The sequence below is a fragment of the Brachypodium distachyon genome, chromosome 3, assembly GCF_000005505.3.
Source record: "Brachypodium distachyon strain Bd21 chromosome 3, Brachypodium_distachyon_v3.0, whole genome shotgun sequence".
NCBI classification, from domain to species: Eukaryota; Viridiplantae; Streptophyta; class Magnoliopsida; order Poales; family Poaceae; genus Brachypodium; species Brachypodium distachyon.
The window spans coordinates 39,130,078-39,154,372 of record NC_016133.3 but is presented as its reverse complement, the minus strand read 5'-3'; the positions used below and the strand labels follow the sequence as shown (position 1 = coordinate 39,154,372).

The window sequence follows — 24,295 nt, the reverse complement described above, 5'->3', positions numbered from 1 at the left end:
AGCCAGCCGAAACCCAACGGATTCGTTGGATACACACTCCCCACGCCCTCCGTCGGCGCTAGGCGCACCACCGGAGCGAGTACAAGACAGGAATGACCTTATTCTAGTTATAAGATATCACAGTCGCTTCATCATCTTGAAGAAAACACTGGAAAAAAAATCTAAAAACAAAAAATGATAATCCTTCTGTGGGCGAGCGGCCAAGATCCACCGTAGCTCAGAGGCCAAGGAAGCCATCGGACGTGGACCGATGGCGGCATCGGCGGAGGGAAAAGTTGGAAACCCAAGCCGCCGACGACGCTTGGGAGGTCGCCTCTTCTGTCTCCCGTCTCACACTGAATCGGCTTTTAAACTTAAATCCTATAAACCTCATCAAAAGTGCGAAATTAAAATGGTTCTAGTGTTGTTATGTGCATGACTTAAACCGTGTCACTGGCTCGAATTGCAATTTGATGGTAGAAAGTTGTACTAAATCAGCGACACTTGTTATGTATCGGAAGGGGTATACGAGCAAGCTAGGTATATGTCGATGGCGTTGTATCGTCACTCTGTAGCATTAATTATCAAATGTCAATTATCATTTTTTTTCCGGTACTAATGGTGATTGACAACCCGGCCCAGACGATACCCAGATGTTGACCAAAATTTCCTCGTCGGCTAAACATTATTATCGTACCACCTAATGCACTATTTCGTAATGAATGGGTTGAAAAGCGTATGAATATGCTGCTAGTTAACAGCGGCATTGTCATTGTGAGAATTCAGTTGAGCTAGAGTGGCAAATTAGCACACGTGCTGACATGAACAGTCAAAGGAGTGACTCGAGCGAAATCAGCGGAAAACATGTACTGTCATTCCAATAATCCTAAAATACAGTATGTACTTAAGACGGATAATTCTTTCACACAACATATGGAGTTATGGACGTTCAGAAGTCAAAAACAAATGCAGTACTGAGCTTGTGCCAAACATGCAACTGTGCAACCTTTTTTTTTACATCTGCAACTGTGCAACTTGAGTTAACAACATTCAGTTACTGCTCAAGCACTGGGAAGAAGATCGCCGTCATCCGATTTATATTTCGGGGAGTCTCGTACTAGCAGTAGCCCCTAGCCTTGAGAACGAGAGATGGTCTTAAAGCCATTCCGATGTTTGACGGGTTAACTGAAAAAGACAATGTCATGCTTTAGAAGGATGCTTTAGTAGCAATATAGGCTTTATCTTCATTCGTGTGGATCCCGTTACATATCCCTTCCTTTTTTACGGGCCTTCAGGACACATATTTCCTTTCTTGTTTGTGTTTACTCGTAATGTATGCGCGCAACATTGTGGTAAAAAAAACTGAGAGCGCACCCCACGTCCTATCCTCATGAGCATTCCGAGAGACTTAGCTGGCAAACTTTAAAATCGACGTAGTCTCTACAAACAATGACGACGGATACGTCGCTTGTCACAAAATAATACGGTTAAATTTGAAATAAACTGCTATTCCATCCGTCCAACAAAGGATGTCTCAACTTTGATTAAATTTGAATGCATCTATATAATAAGTCATGTCTAAATACATTCAAATTTTGACAAACTTGAGACATCTTTTGTTAGACGGAGGGAGTATGTTTTTTTAAAAAAAAACTCTATGCATGTTACATATGCCTCTCTTTTTATTACAAAAAATATGAGCCGATCCTCATGCACAGTCAGAGACAGACAAAAAAAAAAGAAATAACGATCTCTGCATGTACCTCTTTGGGAGGGTACATGACTACTCACTCCGATTCTAAATTGTTGTGTCAAAATATTACATGTATCAAGACGTTTTTTAAGAATAGATACATTCATATTTGATCAAATTTGAATTAAAAATTTAGGATCGGAAAAAATACATGCTAAGTGTAAAGTGTTGATCAACATCCAAGAACGGGGCGGATTGACGTGAACTACGGACGTGTGTGTTGAGTAATGTTGTTTACCACGCACGCCTGTAGTCGTTGTTACGGCATGGATCGCATCGCACTGTGTTTCCTCAAGCTAGGTCCCTGCACCGCACCGCACGCGCGCCATTATTCCGAGGCGGTGGCAATATGAGCAGGTACGAAGCCGTGGCGCCACCGGTGACCGACCAATCGCGGAGCATGTTGAATTGCCCATCGATTCGAACATGTCCCTGCAATTTTACGGCAGACCTCTGCTGCCAAACCAGCTGCGGCAAATCGTGCGTCGACGAAAATAATGTAAATTGGTCAGGTGACCCGTGCATTTGTGCTGCTAAATGAATTATTGATTTTTATGGTATTTTTTTCTAGCGATTGACCCACCATGTTCAATGTCTCAATGACCGACCCAATTTAGACTATACAGACGCGCAAGATGCGGTTTTTTCTCTTGTTTTAATAATCGGGATTTTCTTTTGTGCGTACGCTTGATACGTTGTTGGCCAAGCAACCAAGTGCTTGTTGTTGGATCAATCCCGTGCTGACATCACGATGGTCGTGTGTGACAGCTGATTGTTCAAGCGTGCCGTTTTGCCAAAAAATATATTCACAAGCGTGTATTAGTCAAGGTTTAATATATTTTTAGAAGGCCAAGGCCGGTATTAAATCAATCAACCTTTACAAGTACCATTTTTATAGTTAAAAAAATAAATTACACGCAAATCCTGGTGGGTAAACGTCGTCGTCTTCCTCCCGTACTCGCTGGTGGCGTGCCGTGATCGAAACTCAATGATGCATCTGCACCTCTGAACCACGTCAAAGTGAGTAAAACATTGTTGACATAGCAGTCGGAAAATCGCTGGTTGAAGGCAGAAGACGCCGACCAGTGCTATGAGAAACAAACCATCGACCTAGAAAAGAAGATATTGAAGAGGATTGGATGACCGGTCCAGATCTGACTAGACGAATCTGGGAAGACACAACCACACTAACCCCGCGGCGAAGCATAAGTTGGCGACCCTCACCAATCGAAGAAGGAAGCAACAAACCGAGATACGTAACACTACATGTGAAACACGATGACAAAGTTAGATCCACCACCCCAAAAGTGCAGCGACCAAACGCTCCACACTACTCAACCCATTGGCGAAACCGCCACCGACGAGGTGAAAGAGGAGTCGGGAAAAATTTATTCTTGACCCACACAATGGCGTCATCACCTTCATAATGCCGCTGCTAGTTGACCAAACGCTAATTTTGATGACCTCTGCTATAGCCGTATAGCGCCAAGCGCAGGTGCAAGGTCGCCTTCGTAACGCGGCTGCTGGTTGACCAAACACTAATTTTGATGACATACAATAGTCGTATAGCGCCAAACGCAGTGTCCCCACCCCGTCGTACCGCCGGAGCGGCGAGCAGAGGAGGCAGGGACCCGTCCACGAGCTTGTGTTTGTTGTACTGTAATTTTTTTTGTTAGAACATAGTTAGCCGTCTGCTCTTTTTTGGAGAGAGAGAACAAGTGTTTTCTTTTTTAGAATCTTTGAGAGAGCAAGTTTGCCGTCTGCGTTGCTGGAACGGAGGAAGAGGCCACATGGATCGATCCGAGTCCGCGAATCCCGCTGGGACCAAAACGAGACGATGGAGCAAAGCAGCGTGAACCGAACTGGAGGCCCAAGCCAAGGAGGCCCGATCTCACTTCCGCTCTGGCTCTGGCTCTGGCCCGCGCCCGGTTTTGTCCGCATCCACTCGCTGGCCACGTCACCTTCGCTCGTCTCACGTGCGTGCATTCACATGTACTGTGGGCGAGGAGAAGAGAAACGAGAAGAGGGAGGAGAGAAACTGAGAAAGTTTGTTGGGCTCGTCTCGTCAGTCTCATCCTTGGCCGCTTCCTCGAGCTCCAGCCTCCAAGGCCGGGGCGGTCAAACCCAGGGCCGCTTATGTATAAATACCCCCGGCCGGAGACGCACCGCCGACCCCCGTCCCCATTACCTCATCTCTTGGACCCTTGTCTTGGTTCCTTCCCGTCTCGGTTCATCATCATCACAGATTCACAGTTCACTCCACACCACCGTCTGTAAAACCCGAGAAAAACGGACAGATCAGAAGCTTGCCCCCTGATCTGAAACTCTGAATCCTTCCTCTCCTTCTCTACCCCTCTCACTCTCACCTTCCACCGGAAAAGAGGAAGCCAGGAGGGAGGGAGAGCGAGGGGGCGGCGGGTATGGGGAGGCCACCGTGCTGCGACCAGGCCGGGGTGAAGAAGGGGCCGTGGACGCCCGAGGAGGACCTCATGCTCGTCTCCTACATCCAGGAGCACGGCCCGGGCAACTGGCGCGCCGTGCCCACCAACACCGGTACGCTCCTGCCTGGCTTTTTTTTTTCCTTTGATTTCTTTTTCTCTCAGTCTGGTAGTACTATGGTGTTCTGTGTTTTTCTCTGATCGGCGGGTTGATCGATGTGCTTTCTTGGTGGATTTGTTCAGGGCTGATGCGGTGCAGCAAGAGCTGCCGCCTCCGCTGGACCAACTACCTCCGGCCGGGGATCAAGCGCGGCAACTTCACCGACCAGGAGGAGAAGCTCATCGTCCACCTCCAGGCCCTCCTCGGCAACCGGTAATTAACAAATCTCTCGCTTCACTCAACTTTTGCTCCCTGCTCCGTCGTTTAATTCCAAGTTTCCAGATTTGTGTGATGGACTAGCTTGCTAGGCCTAGGCCGGCACTGGATTTTTAACCAAGTGTGCGTGCTTTCGTTTCCTCGACTCTGCAACTGCAATTCTTTTTGGTTCTGGTTTTTTGGTTAGGTGGGCGGCGATCGCGTCCTACTTGCCGGAGCGGACGGACAACGACATCAAGAACTACTGGAACACGCACCTCAAGAGGAAGCTCAAGAAGATGAGCGCCGCGGCCGGCGAGGACGGGGCCGCCGCGGCCACGGCCGGCGGCGCCGAGGCTAAAAGCAGGGCCACCGCGCCCAAGGGGCAGTGGGAGCGGCGTCTCCAGACTGACATCCACACCGCGCGCCAGGCCCTCCGCGACGCGCTCTCGCTGGACACCACGGCACCCGCACCGCCCAAGCCGGCGCCGATGGAGCGGTCGTCCAAGGGGGCCGTGTACGCGTCCAGCGCCGAGAACATCGCGCGGCTGCTGGAGGGCTGGATGCGTCCAGGGGAAGGCAAGGCGTCCTCAGGCGGCTCCGGATCCGGCTCGCGGTCGTCGGCGTCGGTGGTGTCCGCCGAGGGCGCGTCGGCCAGCCACAGCGGCACGGCGCCCACGCCGGAGGGCTCCACGGTCACGAGCAAGACCAAGGACGAAGTGGCTGTCGCCGCTCCGCCGGCGTTCTCGATGCTGGAGAACTGGCTGTTCGATGACGGCATGGGCATGGGGCACAATGGGATTGGGGATGTCGGGCTGGACGACGTGCCATTGGGGGACCCCAGCGAGTTCTTCTAAACGGGAGAGATCATGAAGAATGTGACCGAGCTTGAAGAAAGAAGCCAACCAATCAATCATGCGGTTCATGGGATCCTTGGGTAATCTAGATCATCGGAAGCTGGTGTTGATCGACCTAGTTCGGTTTAATCTAGTTTTTGCTTCGTTTCGGCGTTTTGGTCATTAGGGTTTGGAGTACTGATCCTGCAAGTCTATACTGATAATATCCATGGTCGGCGACTGGATAAACGAGATGATGATTCAGTCCTGAAATGGAGGTGGCAAACAAAACAAATGTACATCTTTCAATAACAACTTTTAATATTACAAGAAAGTTTCATATTATCATTGTTCTCTGCTCTAAATTTGCATGATTGAAGATTAATTGTACCACTTGCTAGTCCCGTTTGCTCGTGATCTTCTTAGTTTGCAGATCATGTACTACATTGCCTATCTCCTTCCATTAAAATTGTATGTGTTTGCGCGTACGTATTTGCAGCAGATCTCCTTGTATAGAGGTACCGAGGAGAAAAGTCAGCAGATGGATGAGTCGTACACATTGGTTTAGTGCGATCTCGCATTGATTTGATGAACTAATTCATGAGAATCATGTGGTGTTGTGATGCAGCTTAATGCTTGCTTCAGTACTGTACTGGTTGATGTGTATCTCAACTAACCTCTTGTCCCTTGTTTCCATTAGATCTTTAGTGACGGATTGATATCACATCCATCAATTTTATAGAATTTAGTTATGAGAGGGTCATTTTTTATCCTGACGGGACAAATCTCTTACTAGATAACTAAACTGATGAATTTTGTTATACTTTAGCTAATTTTTATAAGGGACATAAAATTGGTTGGGAGGGGCGAGTGCCCTCTTGCGACCCCCCTTAGATCCGTCCCTGGTAGCTAAGTACATGCGCTCTACTTCGTAGTTTATTATATATTTTTAGAAAACTTAACAAATGTGTCCTTTTTGTGGACTTATTAGGTGTTGTGGAATAAGTGTCCTCCAGGGTGTCAAATATATTTACAAATTGATTACAAGTACTGATGGCTCGAGATGATCAATCTTGAAGTGAGTCGATAAACTCTTTCACAAGTATCTCGAACTTCTTCCCTAGCCCTACTCACGTACTATAAAATGAAGTATTTTCTAATTATGAAGTAACCGTGAAAGGGTTAAACTCAAATAGACCCAATGATTTTATTGTTGTCTTTAGTGAATCCCAACTCAATGGGGTTTACATACGTCATAGTGTTGTAGTAGAGTACTACAAGAGGTTGGGCACGATACACCTGAAGTAAAAGTTGGACGCTAGAGGAAGGGTGAGGTGGGGGTCCGAAGGATGGCCCTAGATAGTTCGACAACTCTCTTGGAATTGTTGTCGATGCTCGGTAGATAATGGTCGGAGGGGGGCGTTTGATTGAACCTTGTCAACAAATATCGCTCCTACTAAATTGCTTGCACCTAAAAGGTCCTTAAGCCCTTAAATGTAAGATCTATGTAGGCCCTTGTGAGATGTATTGAAGCTGACCGAGTCTTAAACTCGAGATCTCTCGTTGATATATTACTCAACATGTCTCTCATGTTACGCCGTGTGTGTAATCCTCATTATATCATACACTGCGATGGAACTTGGAATTTTCCCGGAATTCTATCATCCTTATGGTGGCGAGTTCTTCGGGGCTCGAGATTGATGATCCTGTGGCTGCCTGTTTGGTGATAGGTTGCGGTTCTCCTTGCTAGAGGTTTCAGTGTTTGCAATGGTGATCTCTTCTTTTGAGATCATTCGGACTATGCATGAACTTTTAGATTGAAATGACGTGTCTATCTTTCAAAAGGAAACAAAAAACTTGCGACCACGGTATAATCATTGAAGTTAGCTGTGGTTTAGTGCCATGGAGAGGCTAATTTTTTTTAAAGAACACATCTCCTTCACGCCAGACACCTGTAATTCATTCGGGCGAGGAGAAAATGACAGGGCGACAAAACCCAATAAATACGACTTAGATCGTGTAGGGATATGCATCCTCTCGCATACGGTGTAGAAAGGGATTAGCATGTTTCTCGCTGAGGCAGTAGGGAGCCTACCCATGGCGCCTTTCAGGCCTGTACGGCCTCATGTTCTGCAACTAGTGTGGCCTTGTCTCGCTAGCTGCTATGACTAATAGGACACCTAACCTAATTACATCCTTGGTGATGGCGACCCTTTGAGGGCCAGGCACGGCCATGGGATCGACATAACTGCATTTAAGCGGCATTGCCCTCCGCACTTAACATTTGATGTTACTTGATCGATGCAGGAGTGCGTCCTCTTGGACATACAATTCACATTCTCCCTCTTCATAATCACTGATATAACATGTGTTTGCTTAAAATAAATCGAACTTTGTTTTTCTGTAAATTGAATCTGCAAGTTGGTACGAATTACGACCAACTGTATACCGAGAATGCTTCTGAAAACGAAATAAGTATACAAATACAAGATAGAGGTCCTGCAAATGTTGCTGCTCCTGCATGCCATACTGCGAGACAGTGGTATTGAACTGGCAGTCCCATGGATATACATAAACGGTCAGGCTGAGGTGAGACTAAAGGGCAAGGGAACAAGGGCTTTGTCCGTTGTCACCCTGCCCTTGGAAATATGCAGGCAAGACTTAAATGCTCACGCTTGAAGAGTTTTAAAGTTGCCTTTGACCTTTTCCTTACATGCCCAGTCATGCGCATGCATTTGCTTGCACCCACAACAGCAGCCTGGTGCTATGCTGCCATTCATAATTTCATATGCAATGCACCTTTCTTATTTGTTGGCTTCTTTCTTTCCCCAGAGCTGTAAAAAACCCTGAGTCCCCAGACCTCTCATGCATGCCATGACATGACCCTACTGTATTAACTACTACTAGGTGGCTACAACTAAAACACTGTGTCCTTTCTTCTTCTTCCGATCTCTGATGTTGCTTTAGGCCTGTGAGTGTTGTCTTTGCGTGAGAGGGGCCGCTTTGCAGTTTGGACTGCCTGGGATTATGCTGGTTCTAGAAGGTAACTAGAGACTTTTCTTTTCACAATTCATTACTGTAGGACAGTCGCATGTGCGTGCATGGGAAATGACCCTAATGTACTGGCAAGAGATCTTCCAAAAAATAGCAAGAGGTTACTTTGAGCCATGTACTGCTGTCATGCATCACCTTAACTCGAAAGAATAGTAAAAGCGTGGGGCAACACCAGCATTGTTGTATTTTTTTGGGGGGCAACACCAGCATTGTTGTATTGCTCGCATATACGATCTAATGCCTAGTAGCGATTTGCTTGCCTTGGGATATGCTATATATCATGCTCCCAAATCATGGCGAAGCAAACAAAAATGTCGTGAAAAAAAAGAAATATAGTGGATTGGTACAACACGCACACGTATATCTATCAACACGTCAAATTGAATAGTTCTTCGTTGTTCCTTGCGTAGGATTCTTGTGTCCTGCAACTTTATTATTTATTGGAATTCTAATACTCGGTTACCTCATTATGGAATCACGTGCTCATGGTTATAAGATGCATGTAATGCATGTTTGTTGGAAGGTACTTAAATACACTTCTGTGTTTTAAGGAAGCTGGCGATTATCAATGGAATACAATATATCTTGTATGAATATTGGAAAGACTGTCCGGGCACGTCGATAATCGGAAGGAGATAGGTCATTGAATAGATTACAGCCCTAATGTCGACCTACATGATTAGTGGAATTTAAACTTGATCATGGCGCATTGCTCACAGGTACGTGTTTTGAGGACCAGTTAGAGTCCCTAACGGATGAACTATATCGTGGTTGGTAGTTTAATCTGAACTCTATCTAAAAACTAGTTTAAATCTGATGATAAAAATAGGACTCTTATCTGTAGATGCAGTATAAGAAGGTTCTTACCCCCTAACCTCAGATTGCGGAATTGTGAGCGGCACCACGGAAAAGCGCAGAGGAATAGGGGTAGACCACCAAAATTTCCAACACCTTAGTGTGCGGGTCGACTAGAGATTTGAAATCTTCGTGCTTCCTGTCCTCTTTCATGTATCTTATTGACCTGCCAAAATACATCTTATATAAGGGAACAGAACGAGTAGCGTTTTTGACCGAAAAGTGTAGAAAAGATCCTGACACTATATATATTAAAACTTCTAAAAAAACATTTACAAGAAGAGAGGGGGAAGCAAAAGAAAAAGAAAGAGTACAAAGGGCCCTTAAGGCACAACAGAGGGAGTAGCGTTATAGCCGTAGCTAGCTTGTACTAACCTACATACTTTGTGAGAAAAATTCTGACGTCTTTGTCGTCGTCCATGCTATATACGGCAGCACATTGGACATGGCCTCCATAAGAAAAACTTAAATGCATTTATATATTAAATAATGTTTAAATATATTTAAATTTTAACAAACTTAAGACATTTTTTGTTGGACGGAGGAAGTATAAAAAAACACATCAAAGGAGACATGAATGCCGATCGAGCAAGAAAGAGAAAAGGCACAGGATTGAATGCATGCCTCCCTTGCTCCACAATCCACATGTGAGACGACTTATTGACAGAAATCAGCTGGATGCATGCTCGATCCCCTGGTTTCTCTGCACGCTGTAAAGCAGGAGAAGCGAGAGGCGGATTGAAGAGACAGTAGCTACAGCCTGTAGATGCATGTGTGTCTGCGCACCGCGGCTACTACCCTACCAGTGCTCCTGTAGACTGTAGCAGTACGTTGGTCATCTTCTCTTGGAACTAGGATACGCGAGCAATTGATGCAAACCGTGTTGCCTGCTCAAGAATCTTAATCTACCAGTGTAGTTATGCCGATCCAAGGGAGTACGTACTACAGAGGAGTCCGTAGAGTAGAGCATCCGTGCAGGAGCTTGGATCTTGACCTGGACTCTCATAAATTCGACTAGTACTCCGTAGTGTGCTACGAGTCGAATTAATCAAATTAACCTCATGGCCAGCATTGTGCGAAGAAGGAAAAATCGACCAGGATGCATTTAACGCAATAGCATGGGCGCGCCAACATAATCCGAAATCCACGCACTTGTCGTACGTAGAGGCAAGTCAATTCGAACCAGAGATAAAATCCATCTCCGGCACGTTACCGCCGGCGAAAATGTCAAGAATCATACGGAAGAGAGAAACCCAACCCGGTACGTACAACGTACGTGCGCGATGTAACTGAATATAACTGAGAGATCCTTCCTGCTCATATAAAAATCTGGAGTAGCTACATTAATGTTCCGATTAACAACCCAATTTGCCACGTTGTGGGGTGCAGGAGAAAGAGTCAGCCTCATGTCCATAGCCATTACTACGCCATGGCCCCCTGCAACGGAAAGAAACAGCTGCCCCCTGGCCGGCCGGCCTCCTGACTGAGCGCCAGTGCCAGCCATCACATCTGGGCTATGTGTGTGTATACATACTATGTATCGCTGCCATGTCACGTCACTCCATACCAGAACGTGTGTTTGTTTGACATATGGCCCGGAAATTTCCTACTCGCTTAATTAATTCCTTCAGAGTCATCGCCGTCCACACGTACGTACTCGATCCAGTACTACATTACCTCACCTACAGTGTACATACATCTCTCTCGTTCAGAATCATATATACCGCCGGTTCGTCAACCCACAGGATCATATATCACGCAGCATATATACTCGACGTGACGTGCGTGATTCCAGCAGAGATATGGACGTGACGCGGCTGACATGTTGGACCAGTATAGTATGCTCATATATATACAGAGCCCTGTACAGGATTTCAAATCCAGAAAAAAAATCTTAATCGATCGTCCGTCTACTGGTATACAGTTTAGAGATTAGAATACTACTATGTGTGTATAAGTGTGTGTGATCGATGGCAGGAACACGCAGGAGGCAGGCAAATTAAGCGATGCAAATCCAGTATATATGATCACCTGACGATGGCCGGCGTTAATGCAATCGATGGATGGATCAGTAACCAGCCAAAGTGAATTTACTCTGGGGGTTTGACTCTTCTGGCCACGCCGCTATCAGCAGCAGTGGTCATGGACGCGACGTCGTACGGGTCGGGCGTCGGTCGACGTTGATAAGTTGATTGCCGAACGCGACACTTGGATGAAGTCTGAGGAGATTCGATCCAGCTTTGTGTAAAGGCTTAACCAGCAAGCCATGCAGAAATATTCTTCTCCCCTGTGCACACACGGCTGTTCCATAATTATAATTGTTGGCAAAATATTACATGTATTTATTGAAAAATTAAGCAATTTCGAGAATAACAATTCAATGAATAATTTCAGAATATAGATCATGACGACAGTAACAACTAGCAGATTACATCTCGAAAATACTATAACTATTAAACAGCCCAACGAACAGCGATACGAACTCGCAGATCATAACTAAACAACAGATCAAATCACAATGCACGTACTGTTGCGGTGGAGAGAAAACATTGCTGTTACGTTCGCTTCACGAAGTTGTTGACGAAGAAGACGGCGGCGCGTCGCGCACCCGCCGGATCGGGAAGTCAGACGACTCGTGGTTGAAGGGAAGCGAGCAGTCGCACAGAGCGCTTCCCAAAAACCTTATTCGCCCTCTCCCGTACAGCATCGCAAAGGAGAAAGGTTCCGAAGACTTGCTCTCCCGATCGCTGTTGCACGCCGGCGCTCGGGATGGAGTAGACTACGACGACGACGCAAAATCGAGAGACAGGCGAAACCCTAGCGCGGTTGTGTTGCGTACCGATCGGAGGGATGGGCGGCTGTATATATAGTCACGCAGGTATAGGTCGGTTCGGTTTAGTAAACATGAACCGACTCCACAAAATCTGCACGCGTCCGTAACAGATTCCAAAAATACCTCACGCGCGTAATAAGAAGAGGCACGGCCCCGCACCGACCCGGCACGGCTCGAACTTGAAATCGATCCACGAAACGCGGTGCGCGCGAGGCGAGGCGAGGCGAGCGAGGGAGGAGGAGGAGCGCACGTGAGGATTTCCCTTGCTCACTTGCTCAATAGGTGAGAAACAACATCCCTTATATGTTGGTCTCACTCACTCTAAATGAGCAAGGTGAGACTATTCTCTTCCCACTTCATGAATGGGCCTTTGAGATTTTTCAGAATTATTAAAATTGGGCTTGGGCTGATCAGGCCCACAACACAAATTCTAACAATCCCCCACCAGATCTCAAATACCCATTTAGAGATTTACCTGTTCTCGCTACTTGTTTATATACTAGTGTTTCAGTAGAGACTGTTAAGTTGAACTTCTGCCTAGAACTTTAAGTTACATCCATCCATACTCACAATGGACTAAGCCTTGAATTGCAAGCTGGCGTGAAATAGATTTCACTCAAAGTCAACTAGTACTGGGCTATCATTAGTCTACCCCGCGGGTGGAGCATATGCGTCATACTTCGTGGTCTCTTCATGAGTTACTAGAGATCACCCAAATCTCATAGACTGCGACGTTAGACAGTCGGACTCATATAGGTGTGTTCTTTCAAGAATACTCTATAGAACAGCATCTTTCGCTACTCATAGCCACAATGAACACATTAAGGCATGTCGCCAACCTGCCTTACAGCAATTTGAGAGTCGCACATCTTCACATAGAGAGGGTTATAACATACTCTCCTCTGTTATACCGATAGCTTCGTTCTTCCCAGATCCTACTTCACGGGATCCCCGGTCACATAGGTTGAGTTACCGCTATGGCACAACATTCATGGGTCTCAACCCCATCTCCCTCGATGCACTCTCTATCACATTACGTGATAGTCCCTTGGTAAAGGGATCTGTCAGGTTTTTCTCTGTTTGAATATATGTAACAGTTATCACTCCGGAGTTTTTTAATTTCCTGACAGACTACACACATCTCCTCACGTGTTTTGATGACTTCGCGTTATCCTTTGAACTGTTTACTTTAGTAATAACCATTTGATTATCACAGTTCATCAGAATAGCCGGCACTGGTTTTTCAACCACCGGCAAGTCCATCAAAAGATCTCTCGGCCACTCTGCCTCAAAGGTGGCTGTATTTAAAGCAACAAGCTCTGCTTCCATAGCTGACCTCGTCAATATGGTCTGTTTGCAAGATCTCCATGATACCACACCACCACCAAGTACGAAGGCATATCCGGTTGTGGCATAGAGATCATCTGCTTCAGAGATACAGTTCGAATCACAATATCCCTCAAGCACAGCTGGAAGCCCTAAATAATCTATTCCATAACTCATCGTACATTTTAGATAGCGCAATATCCTTTTCAGTGCATGCCAATAATCTATACCCGGGTTTGACGTGAACCTACTCAATTTGCTCACAGCAAAAGAGATATCAGGCCTCTTAGCGCTAGCTAAGTACATAAGGGAACCGATTATTTGAGAGTATCTCAATTGATTTTTCCCTTCTCCATTGTTCTTTCTGAGTATCAGGCTGAGGTCATAAGGTGTTGGTGAAGGTTTGCTATCAGTAAAACCGAAGCGACTCAAGACCTTCTCAACATAGTGGGATTGCAATAAAGTAATTTCACTCTCATTCTTAATCAGCCTAATGTTAAGAATAACATCAGTCTCTCCCAGATCTTTCATATCAAAGCAATTTGATATAAACGACTTGACCTCATTTATCACTTTTATGTTTGTACCAAAAATCAGGATATCATCCACGTACAAACACAAAATAACACCTTCGCCCCCACCATGGCGATAGTACACACATCTATCAGCCTCATTAATGACAAAGCATGCAGAAGTTAAAGTTATGTCAAACTTCGCGTGCCATTGCTTAGGTGCTTGTTTTAGTCCATACAAAGATTTTAGTAACTTGCACACCTTTCTCTCTTCACCCTTTACCACAAATCCATCTGGTTGTTTCATATAAATTTCCTCTTCCAACTCTCCGTTAAGGAAAGCTGTCTTTACGTCCATTTGATGAACGACAAGACCATAGGAGGCAGCCAGGGATAGCAGTACTCGAATGGTAGTAAGTCTAGCAACGGATGAATAGGTGTCGAAGTAATCTTCGCCTTCTTTCTGAGTGTAGTCTTTCGCCACAAGCCGTGTCTTATACTTTTCAATAGTACCGTCAGGCCTTAGCTTCTTCTTGAACACCCACTTGCAGCCTACTGGCTTACAACCGTGGGGTCGTTCAGATAGCTCCCAAGTCCCATTAAAAAGAATGGAGTCCATCTCACTCTGGACAGCTTCTTTCCAATCATCTACATCCGGAGATGCACATGCCTCTGCAATGGTTTTGGGAGTATCCTCCACAAGGTACACAATGAAGTCATCACCGAAAGATTTTGCAATCCTTCGTCTCTTTACTCCTGGAAGGAGCTTCATTGTCATCCTTCTCAACATCATCCTCAAGATGTTCAGATTCATTATCAGATGTATTAGATTCAGATATGCTAGACTCAAGTAATATTTCAGAGGAAAATCTAGCAATCCTATGCATATCTTTCATAGGAAAAATATTCTCAAAAAATGTTGCATCACGGGATTGCATAATAGTATCAACATGCATATCAGGTATTTTTTACGAGGCGAGGCGGAGGAGGAGCGCGCGTGGGGATTTTCCTTGCTCACTTGCTCAATAGGTGAGAAACAACACCCCTTATATGTTGATCTCACTCACTCTAAACTAGTAAGGTGGGACTATTCTCTTCTCACTTCATGAATGGGGTTTTGAGATTTTTCAGAATTTATTAAAATTGGGCTTAGGCTGATCAGGCCCAAAACACAAATTCTAACAGTATTTAGATAATTTTTATAAATAGATACATCCATTTTTAAACAAATTTGAGACAAGAATTATGGAACGGAGTATACAGTATACAACGGACTATGCACACACGATGCCCGCGGCAAAATGAAACGCCGGGGGACTGAGAATGAGCAGGCAATGCGCAGCGCGCTACAAGTGCCACGCAGAAAAACAGCACATAGACGATCTGAATTACGACTGCAACGGCGTGAATAAATCGGCCATTCATGTTCTGTTGATACGCGATCGTTTGTAGCTATGGCGTCGACGGCGCTGTTCAATGTGCATCCCCACATGATTAAGAGCTTAGAGGTAGCCCAATGGAGCAAAGTCCGGTCGACGGTGGCCACCACCGCTCTCCATGCCGACGCCATAAATTTAACACTACCACGTCCATGTACAGAAAGATTCGCCGCTTTGGCGCATGCGTGCGTACATACATGGCCCCGGACCGTCGTGGATGCCTTTCGGCGCACGGCCCATGGCGCCATTGATGAGCGGCCGGAGCGAAGGAGCGGACGCACGCCAGCGAGCGTGCGCGACCCCGGCCTACGCCTCCGCGCGTGATATCTGCCGTTTCGCCGCATGCAAATGCTTTGTCTTGTCGGCGAGGATGGAGATTTATGAGGCGGAATTGAAGGGCCAGCGTACGCGAAGTACGAGCGTAGTACGTCCTTCGTGGGGTTTTGTTTGTTTGTTTGGTCGCTCGAATCGGGCGAACGAATAGTGGCTGCAATGCTGTACTCCTAGTATGCCGTATAGCCCGTACGAGGGTGGGCAAAGACGCCGGCCGGCAGCCCACTACAGAGTCGGGAACGCCGCCCGTTAGGGCCCAAAAGCAGACACACGGATGGTCCATCTGCGTTCTCAAAATTTCACGGCCCGCAGCCCCTGCTTTGCCAGGCTTTACGTGGGCTGCGAGACGCTTCGTTCTTCGGGCTGGGAATGCGGCCCTAGGACGATGCTTTTCCCTCCGGTTAAGATGGCCCGGCTCGTCCACTGCAACACGATCTGTAGTACCGTGCCTCTGTCCTTGTTCAGAAAAGAACTTAACCCGATTTGTGGTGGCGTTCGATGGTTCAACCGTGATTTCTGATCTCTAAGACCGGGAGCTTGGATTATTACAGCGTGATACTGAAGGAGATTGGTGACAGGAGCAGGATGTTCTCTCATATGTCGTTCAAACATGAAAAACGTTCTTTTAACGTAGATGCCCATAATTTCGCTAAGACGGTCTTACAATTGTCGATGAGTCGACTGGTGTGGCTTCTCGGAACTCCAAAGATTGTTTGTGTTCCAATGTTTGGGTTGAATAAACGTGGTTGTTGCCTATAAAATTAAAAGTAAAAGCTTGCTTCTCGTCCCTTCGGGGACATCCGATAAGAAAAGGCTTGCTTCTCGATCCCTGCACACACTCAAATACCTATCCTGTGTTCACGCCATCATCCCCCACTATTTCCATCATCAACCTATGCATGAAACAGCGATGATTATTATTACTGTGTGAAAAAAAAACATGCCTACGTGTTGTAGTTCTCTGTTGTCAAAACTGAATATCCACGTCGCGGTCCAACCGGACGTGACCATGAATAGAAAAGTGCTGCTTTTTTCTGTACTTATCTCCTCTTTTGCCCCCGATTAAAGTACAAGATTGACACCATTCCTTCCATCAGTATCTATTGTTTCTTGTGCCAAAGTTCGATGTGATTGATTTGAGAGCCAAAGTTAAACGAGAACAAGTGATCCATGCGCTAAGGTCGACCTCAGAGAGCTACAGCAAACTGACCGCAGATCACGGCCCATGTCCCTACATGAAGGAAGAAATGCACTTTCTATTGCAACGGCGTCGACAAAAATAGTTTTTCCTTTCTCCTTTATGAAAATGCAGGCATCATCAGCATGGCACGTCAAGGTGGTATCATGTTTCGAAAGGCAATGGAATGTAACGCATGGAGGCATCATCAGTCTCATCTCAAATATCTCGGCGGCATCGGTATCATCAGGTTCAGAGGAAAATGATATGCGTGGTCAAGGCTGCCCAAAATCCCTCGCCAGTGCCGCCCTGGGTCTCTTCGCTTTCAGAAATCTCACGCATCTCTTCAAGAACTATGCTACCACCATCTACCTGTAGTTCATGCTCTGCGTAGACTAGCTTTGCAAATTTCTTCTCGTCTTAAAAGGACACCCAAAAGAATCATACGTAACGTCCGTAGATTTCCCGGTCGATCGTGCTTACGATTCCACGGTGCTGTCACTTCAATCTCAATAGCAGGACGTGCGTAGTGTCTCGCTTCATCCGGATTGATTTCACAGGCTTATTAACGTCCACGGCCGGCTGCTCTGCTGCTTTGCCGGCCGGGCGATTGGACCATATCTATGGGTCCTGAAATTTGTTACGGTACATTGCTCTCTTGTGGCTCCCGCACACGCGCACGCGCACCTGGCCACATGTCTCGGGCCGGTTTTCCGCGGTGGCACACTGTTTCAGCCGAATTAAGAAGAATCTCTGCATCGTAAAGCCGGCCTTCTCGATCTCCGTCAGCTTCCCACACAACTTCTCTTTGTTGTTGGAAGAGTTCGTTAACATGTGGCGTCGTCGAGGTCTGCACATGTGGGCTGTGGCTGCCTAGCTCTATCTGTCCGGTGCCAAGATTTCTGACCAATTCGATCTTTGCTTGCGACGGCAGCAAATTAGGGTACTGCTGGGGGGGGGGGGGGGGCAGATTTGCAACTTTGCGTTATCTTTTCTAGGAAAGAACAGCGAATTTAATTGCTCTCAAGAACAGTTAATTTGTACGTCGCCACGGGAATCTGCGTACACGCGGTCCAGTCCATTGCGATGCAGCCAGTATACAGTCGTTGCATATATGGCGAAGCCACGGCCCACGGGTAGAAATTTCTTTACAGGGATCAGGGGTTAACAGAAAGAGAGGAATGCATGCATGCAACCTAGCTCTGGGCTTCGATGAGAACCAGACAAAGTCCCAGACTCCCATTACGCCCCGGGACACAGTGCTAGCTAGAAACGGCCGGCCGGGCCCATGCATGCATGGACGCGTAATCGCTGCTAGCTAGCTGCTGCCTCAGTTGAACCTTTCTTATTAGGTTTCGATCACCAGCTCCATCGCATTTCAGCTGCGACGCCTACATGCGTACGGAGTATATATGATCGACCTTTACTCTTGCCCCGTGCAGCACTTGTGCATGCATGTATACTGTTGCGTCTATAAATACGAGCTAGATTTTGAGTAAAAGTTGCTCAGACGTCAGATGTCAGCAGTTAAAGGATCTTCAATTGGAATTTGTACGTACCGGGCTTGGCTACCCTTTTAGATCTGCAGTCCACGGATCATGTGTGCCCGTAATAATTGGCATCCCAGTGCATGCGCTTCCTAAGTAGTCGCTCCATCATCAGGGTTAATAATCAAGGCCGACGATGTGTATTTTCAACGAGCAAATGCAGCGATTTCAGGACAGAACTTACGGAGCAAAATGAGACATACTGTAAGTCAGGGGTTAATGGAGATCGGCCACTTGCGAAGCTGGAAAAGAGGTCGTTTTCCCATGCTGAATCAATGATTGTTTAGGCTGGATTCGCTCTGTCATGCGCACGACCCTGTCCTGTCCTATCCTCCTCTCCCCTTCCCCCACGTTGATTAATTAGCGCACGTACGTACAACTGGAAGAGAAGAATTGAAGACAACGTTGTTTCGGAACCAAACCAACATTGCTGGGTACCACAATTTGTGTATCATATCAGTGTATCTGTATATATGTGTATCCATGGATGCCGCTAGCTATAGCTGATGCTGGAATAATGAAACAGTGGAGTCGGCAACCGGAGAACAGGGCCGCGCTTGGCAGCTAGCTAGCTTACCTTAATTTGCAGACAACCGGTGAAGCCGGCCATGACACGCAGCTGCATGGTGCCCAACTTCGGTGTCAAGGCTAGCCTGGCGTGCCACCCTCGCATGGATGTCTGTCATCCTTTCCTTCCCGGATCACCCTCCTAGTCCTGGCTACCCCACGTTCCATTTCATTGCGTCTCAAGTCAAGTCATATCCATTTTATCCTCGGAGAATGAAAATGGATATATATTGCAAGTTTGTAAATGTCAAAAGAACTAGCACCTCTGATCGAGCAGCTACACAACTAGGGACATGACAGGTCTAGATAGGAAGATAAAGATCATATACATAGGACACGCAGGAGAGGAGTAGATTGGGATGCTATAATGGATACAGACATACAGTACATGTTCCAAGAATTAACGAGCGAAAGAGTTACTCACTTACTCTCTCGATCTCGGGTCACAACATTAACGATGTTCTATGATAAAACTCTCCGCTGTAGTCTCTGCTGCTCCTCTCTGGCTTTGGGCCTCTTAATTTCAGTGAAAATTCAGGTGGGGAAAGAACCTGGCTAGCTCTCTCCCTCCGGTGACCATTCTATAAGAAAAGGTTAATTTAAAGGTTAATTATATGTTGGGACCGACCAAAATGCCACTCGATCTTTTGTGACCGGAAGGCGTCTATGTATCAGTACAAGACCATACTAGATGTTTGGTTGTCTGCACAGTGAGGTGGAATTTGCTGGACCATCAATTCAGCCAGCCCGAACATTAGGACTTCTCCTAATCCACAGGCCCAGGGCACGATTGAAAGGCTCGTGCATGTGAGACCTCTTTATGCACACCCATGTCAAACAACTGCCATTGGCATTAGGTGTACAAACACGGGTGGGGCTCTCCATCCATGGCCACGGTGGTTATAAATACGTTTAGCTAGCTTAGCTAGCTAAGCACTGTGATCTACTCCACCTAGTGGCTAGCTAGCTAGGGCTCTCTCCATCACTTGTTTCCCGGCCCGGCACTCATCCAACCACGTTATATATACACACACGACACACTTAACTCATCCCCCTCTCTCTCCGGCATATATCCTCTCTACAATCTTTTCAGAGGATGATGAAGAGGTTTGTGATCCTCAGGAGGTGCCATCCGCCGCCGCCGCCGGCGACGGCGTTCGGCGGCGGGTGCTGCCGCGGCGTGCGGTACGGAGAGTGCCGGCGGAACCACGTGGCGAGGACGGGCGGGTACGCGGTGGACGGGTGCCGGGAGTTCATGGCAGAAGGGGAGGAAGGCACCAGTGGGGCGCTGCGGTGCGCCGCGTGTGGCTGCCACCGTAGCTTCCACCACCGGGTCTTGGTGCCGGCCCGCTGCTGCTGCTGCATCCATGCCGATGCCGATGCCGGTGCCGGGGCCGGGGCCTCGGGTCTCAGCTGGGACGTCTGCTCCACGGAGTCCACGGCGTCCAGCACCGCGGCCACGAGCTAGCAGGGAAGGGTGATTAAGATCCAAAGAAGAAGGCCGCACATTATTGGTATCATCTATCATCTGAGGTGTTCAAGTGTGATTGATTCCATGCAACTCCAACCTCTCCTCTTACATTGGTATATAGTTGCATGACTATATAGGAGTATTAGCTAGCTAGCTTGTTTCTACCAGCTTTGTTTTGTTTTGTTTGTTCTCTGACTAGCTAGCTTAGCTAGCTCATGCCTCCTGCTTAATTATTTTCTTTCTCTTAATTACCTCAGCGCTATGAATTCATTGTATTTGGACGTGTGTCCAGCATTCACGCGCTAGCTCGGCGTCTCTATGTCTGTATGCTCCCTCTTTTGCATGAGATTATTGTGTGGCCGTGCTTCCTTTCTGACTTTTGACACATGTGATCGAAGTTTAAGTTCTTGCCTTTTACCCCTCGCCGGCAATATATAGCCAGCATTTGAGACGTACAGTGCACGTTTCAAATGCCAGAGCGGAAATTAAGAAATTCAAGTGTATAAAAATTATCCTGTGCCTAATATAATCTGTTAAACAACGGTTTTCCTTTTCCTGGAAAACAAAAAAAGAGAATATGCTTTCAGCTGAATTGCCTGAATCCAAGCAAAATGATTGAGTAAGTCTCCATGAATGATCAATGGAGTACACTGAATACAATAGACCAGCGGATCTTACACACTTTGCAGTACATATTCAATCCACTGGCACGTACAACTACCTGCTGCACGTACCATAGCTACCTAGCTCGTGCTGCAACTTTTCTTTCTGTGCTTGCTTGTAAAGTTTTTGGAGCCAGTTAATAGGGGGGCTAAAGGTTTAAGTCATGCACGTTGTGTGGACACGATGTTTTTTTTTTTTTGACATTTATGTGGAAGGAAAAGTTAGATAGATGGCGTGCGTTCTTGGACCCTCCTCGACAGGAGCATAAAAGACTAGCACGACAACAACAATAATAACATTAATTCTCAAAGAATCATGCACGTTATAAATGGCCTCTTGGGCCTTGGCTACCTTTTCCTTCTCACTTTAGCCTCCTGTAGTGCATTCCATCTTCTGTTCACCATTTTAATCTGCATCAATGATCGGTTGAAAAGGCAACCCATAGAATTGTACCTGGGCTGGTTTGTCATTTACTCTCTCCGTTTCATAATTCTTGACGCAGATTTTTTTCTAAAATGAGTGAACCTATATACCAAAACGTGTCCATATCTAGACAAAGTTGCCTCAAGAATTATGGAACGGAGATATCTTAGAAATTAAGTTATACGGAAAAAATCTATCCACCGAACATTCGCGTCGTTGTGGTTTTACAATGAACGGTCGATTGTTGTTGGGTGCGCTCGATTGGATCAAATAGTTATTGTGTGTGGGTGGGGGGGAGGGGGGGGAGGGGTTGGACTGTCGTGCCGGTGGTCAGGGGCGGAGCTGGTCAACCTGATGCACACTTCCTACTCAACCTGATGCATTAGCCTTATTAAACACATAGTTAGCATGAAAAACTACTTTTACCCTGATGCATGTGCATCAGGTGTGGCCTATGCAGCTCCGCCCCTGCTGGTGGTGGTGACGAATCAATGGCAAGGTGGTAGCTTTTGCTTTTCACGAGATGTGATGAACGGTTTTGGTAGGACATGCTAACGAGGCGGCTTGATGGGGGTAGACATAGGATGGTGATGGTAGCGGCAATGGAGGTCGTAGAGCTATGTGTGTATGTGTGTGTGTGTGGTGGGAGGAGTGAGTGTTGATAGCGGAGCTGTGGCGTTAGAAGAGAAAGGAACAAAGAATGAAAGAAGTATGCGCTGAGCCAAGGAGATAAGCAGTTGCTCCCTAAGGCTACCTAGCGAATACCACGATATGATGTTGCGTGTCCAAAGTTATCTAGTCTTTACTATATTTAATCACATAAATATGAGTAAGTGGTTTATCCAAGGTTTCAATCTCTCTTGGCAACCTTTGCTAAAAATACCTTAACACTACAAGTTGGCAGGCTCGATCATAATTAGTCAAAAATAGACCATGCAACAAGATGTGTAATGTAACTTAGACCCTTGGGTTACAGGGTTGTTTTTACAAAATGTGTAATGTAACTTTGCACTTAGACCCTTGGGCACATATGTTCTTCCTAAATGAATTCCTTACCCTCTTTCTCTCTCTCATCACCAAAATTGGTGGCTCTTCTGACATCGACCATTGGTCCGGCTGCTCCTCCCTTTAATTTGCCTACTTTTCTCCTTCTCTCTCAATGGCCCCGTCCATTAATTATATTTCTCCACCTCTCCTCCTGATCCGTTACCATGGCCGGAGGACAACGCCTCACAAGTCACTGGCGAAGTGCACCTCGCATGGGTGGAGCCGTGGAGGGTGCCAAAGGTGTACACATCCAAGACAGATGCAATCTAGACATAAACAATGGAAAATCAGGAGGAAATCAACAAAGAAAGCATGCTTCCATGAATCTGATTTTGCAAACCCTGGCCTAGAGATATTGTTTGGGATAAAAAAAAACTCACTGTAGATGGGTGCATGGCTACTAGGTTCTTGCTGCTGAGGTGCTATGACCATCTGCCACACAATCGCCGAGCTCATGCAGTGTCAACATCGCCGCCACTTCGCCTCTCCCTCGTACACAACAATACATGAAACAAAGAGATTGCGGGTATAATTATGAGAGTTACAGAATGCTAGAGGCTTATGCATAAAACTTTGGCCATTTCACTTTGCTCACATGGTAAGGATGTGAAAAATACCCCGCGAAGACTACCAAAAGCTCCACGTCAGTTGCCAGCGTGTCTGGTTTTTACTAATTTGATCATCTTTGGCAAAGTTGTTGCTACTAGTGCAAAATTTGATAGCTGATGTACTAAATTGTTCCTCATTTCTAATTTTATATACTAGTTGTATTTTCATACTTAGAAAATAACAAACTAGGACACATGGAAGCTCAAAATCGCTAGTGAAATGGATGAATGGGTCACAAGAGATTCACGATTAGATACATGGCTAAATGGCGGCGCGAGGATTCCCTTAAAACCCGGTCGATCTAGTATGTCAAATCATTAAAATTACCAAATAAGACCTAGACCAAATTTTCAAATCACAAAAAATTACTCCTTCCGATTCATAACAAGTGTTGCCCGTTTTATACTAAATTAGTACAAATTTTGTACCACGACATTTTTTATGTATCAGAGGAGTACAAGAAAATAAATAAATTGTACACGCCGGGGACGAACGGCCCAGGCCTTATCTCCGCCTCCCCTGTGGGCTGTGGCCGGACCGACCCGAGAGTTTTGCACGAACTTGCATGGCGGCAATGCGGCATGCGCGCATGCATGGCGTATTTACGGACTTACCTACTGGATGGCCACGCAAAGATAAATATGACAAGTTGGACGAACCGGATGCAGCTAAGCTGGCTGGAGACTGGAGTTGAATCGATTGCTTGCTTGAGTGCATTCTCAACTGACAGATGTGGACTCGCGGGGCCGGCCGTCACATGTGCAAAACACCACACGATCGAAACACATACGGAGTACGATATTGTCGTCCTTCTTCGTCGGTAGACATCGTCGAACGGCGGCTTTTGTGCCGCGTCGTCATCCGTGCAACCGTCACCATCCAGCGTCGTGACCCGGCGTACCTGCGTTATTCTGCTCCCGTCGTCCTTCTTCGCCCAAAAGCCAGGATCGATCCAGCAGTTAAACTTGCTCACTCCATCCCATATTATTAAGTGACCATACATTTATTTTTGACAAATTTGAGTCATTTAATATGGAACGGAGGAAATACAAGTCCGACTTTTTCGTTGCTTGTTTGT

At 46.4% G+C, this 24,295-nt stretch overlaps 2 protein-coding genes across 2 annotated transcripts; both read left to right on the top strand.

Moving 5' to 3' along the window:
- The first annotated feature begins 3,885 nt into the window (after window positions 1-3,885).
- Window positions 3,886-5,709, top strand: LOC100836788 (transcription factor MYB30). Its single transcript, XM_003574501.4, has 3 exons — window positions 3,886-4,285; window positions 4,414-4,543; window positions 4,734-5,709. The coding sequence occupies exons 1-3, from the start codon at window positions 4,153-4,155 to the stop codon at window positions 5,380-5,382; spliced, it is 912 nt and encodes a 303-aa protein (XP_003574549.1). The 5' UTR covers window positions 3,886-4,152; the 3' UTR covers window positions 5,383-5,709.
- A 14,217-nt stretch (window positions 5,710-19,926) lies between these two features.
- On the top strand, window positions 19,927-20,855 carry LOC104584222 (mini zinc finger protein 4). Its single transcript, XM_010238408.2, has one exon. It carries the CDS (start codon window positions 20,101-20,103, stop codon window positions 20,470-20,472), a length of 372 nt encoding a protein of 123 aa, XP_010236710.1. The 5' UTR covers window positions 19,927-20,100; the 3' UTR covers window positions 20,473-20,855.
- The last annotated feature ends 3,440 nt before the right edge of the window (window positions 20,856-24,295 follow it).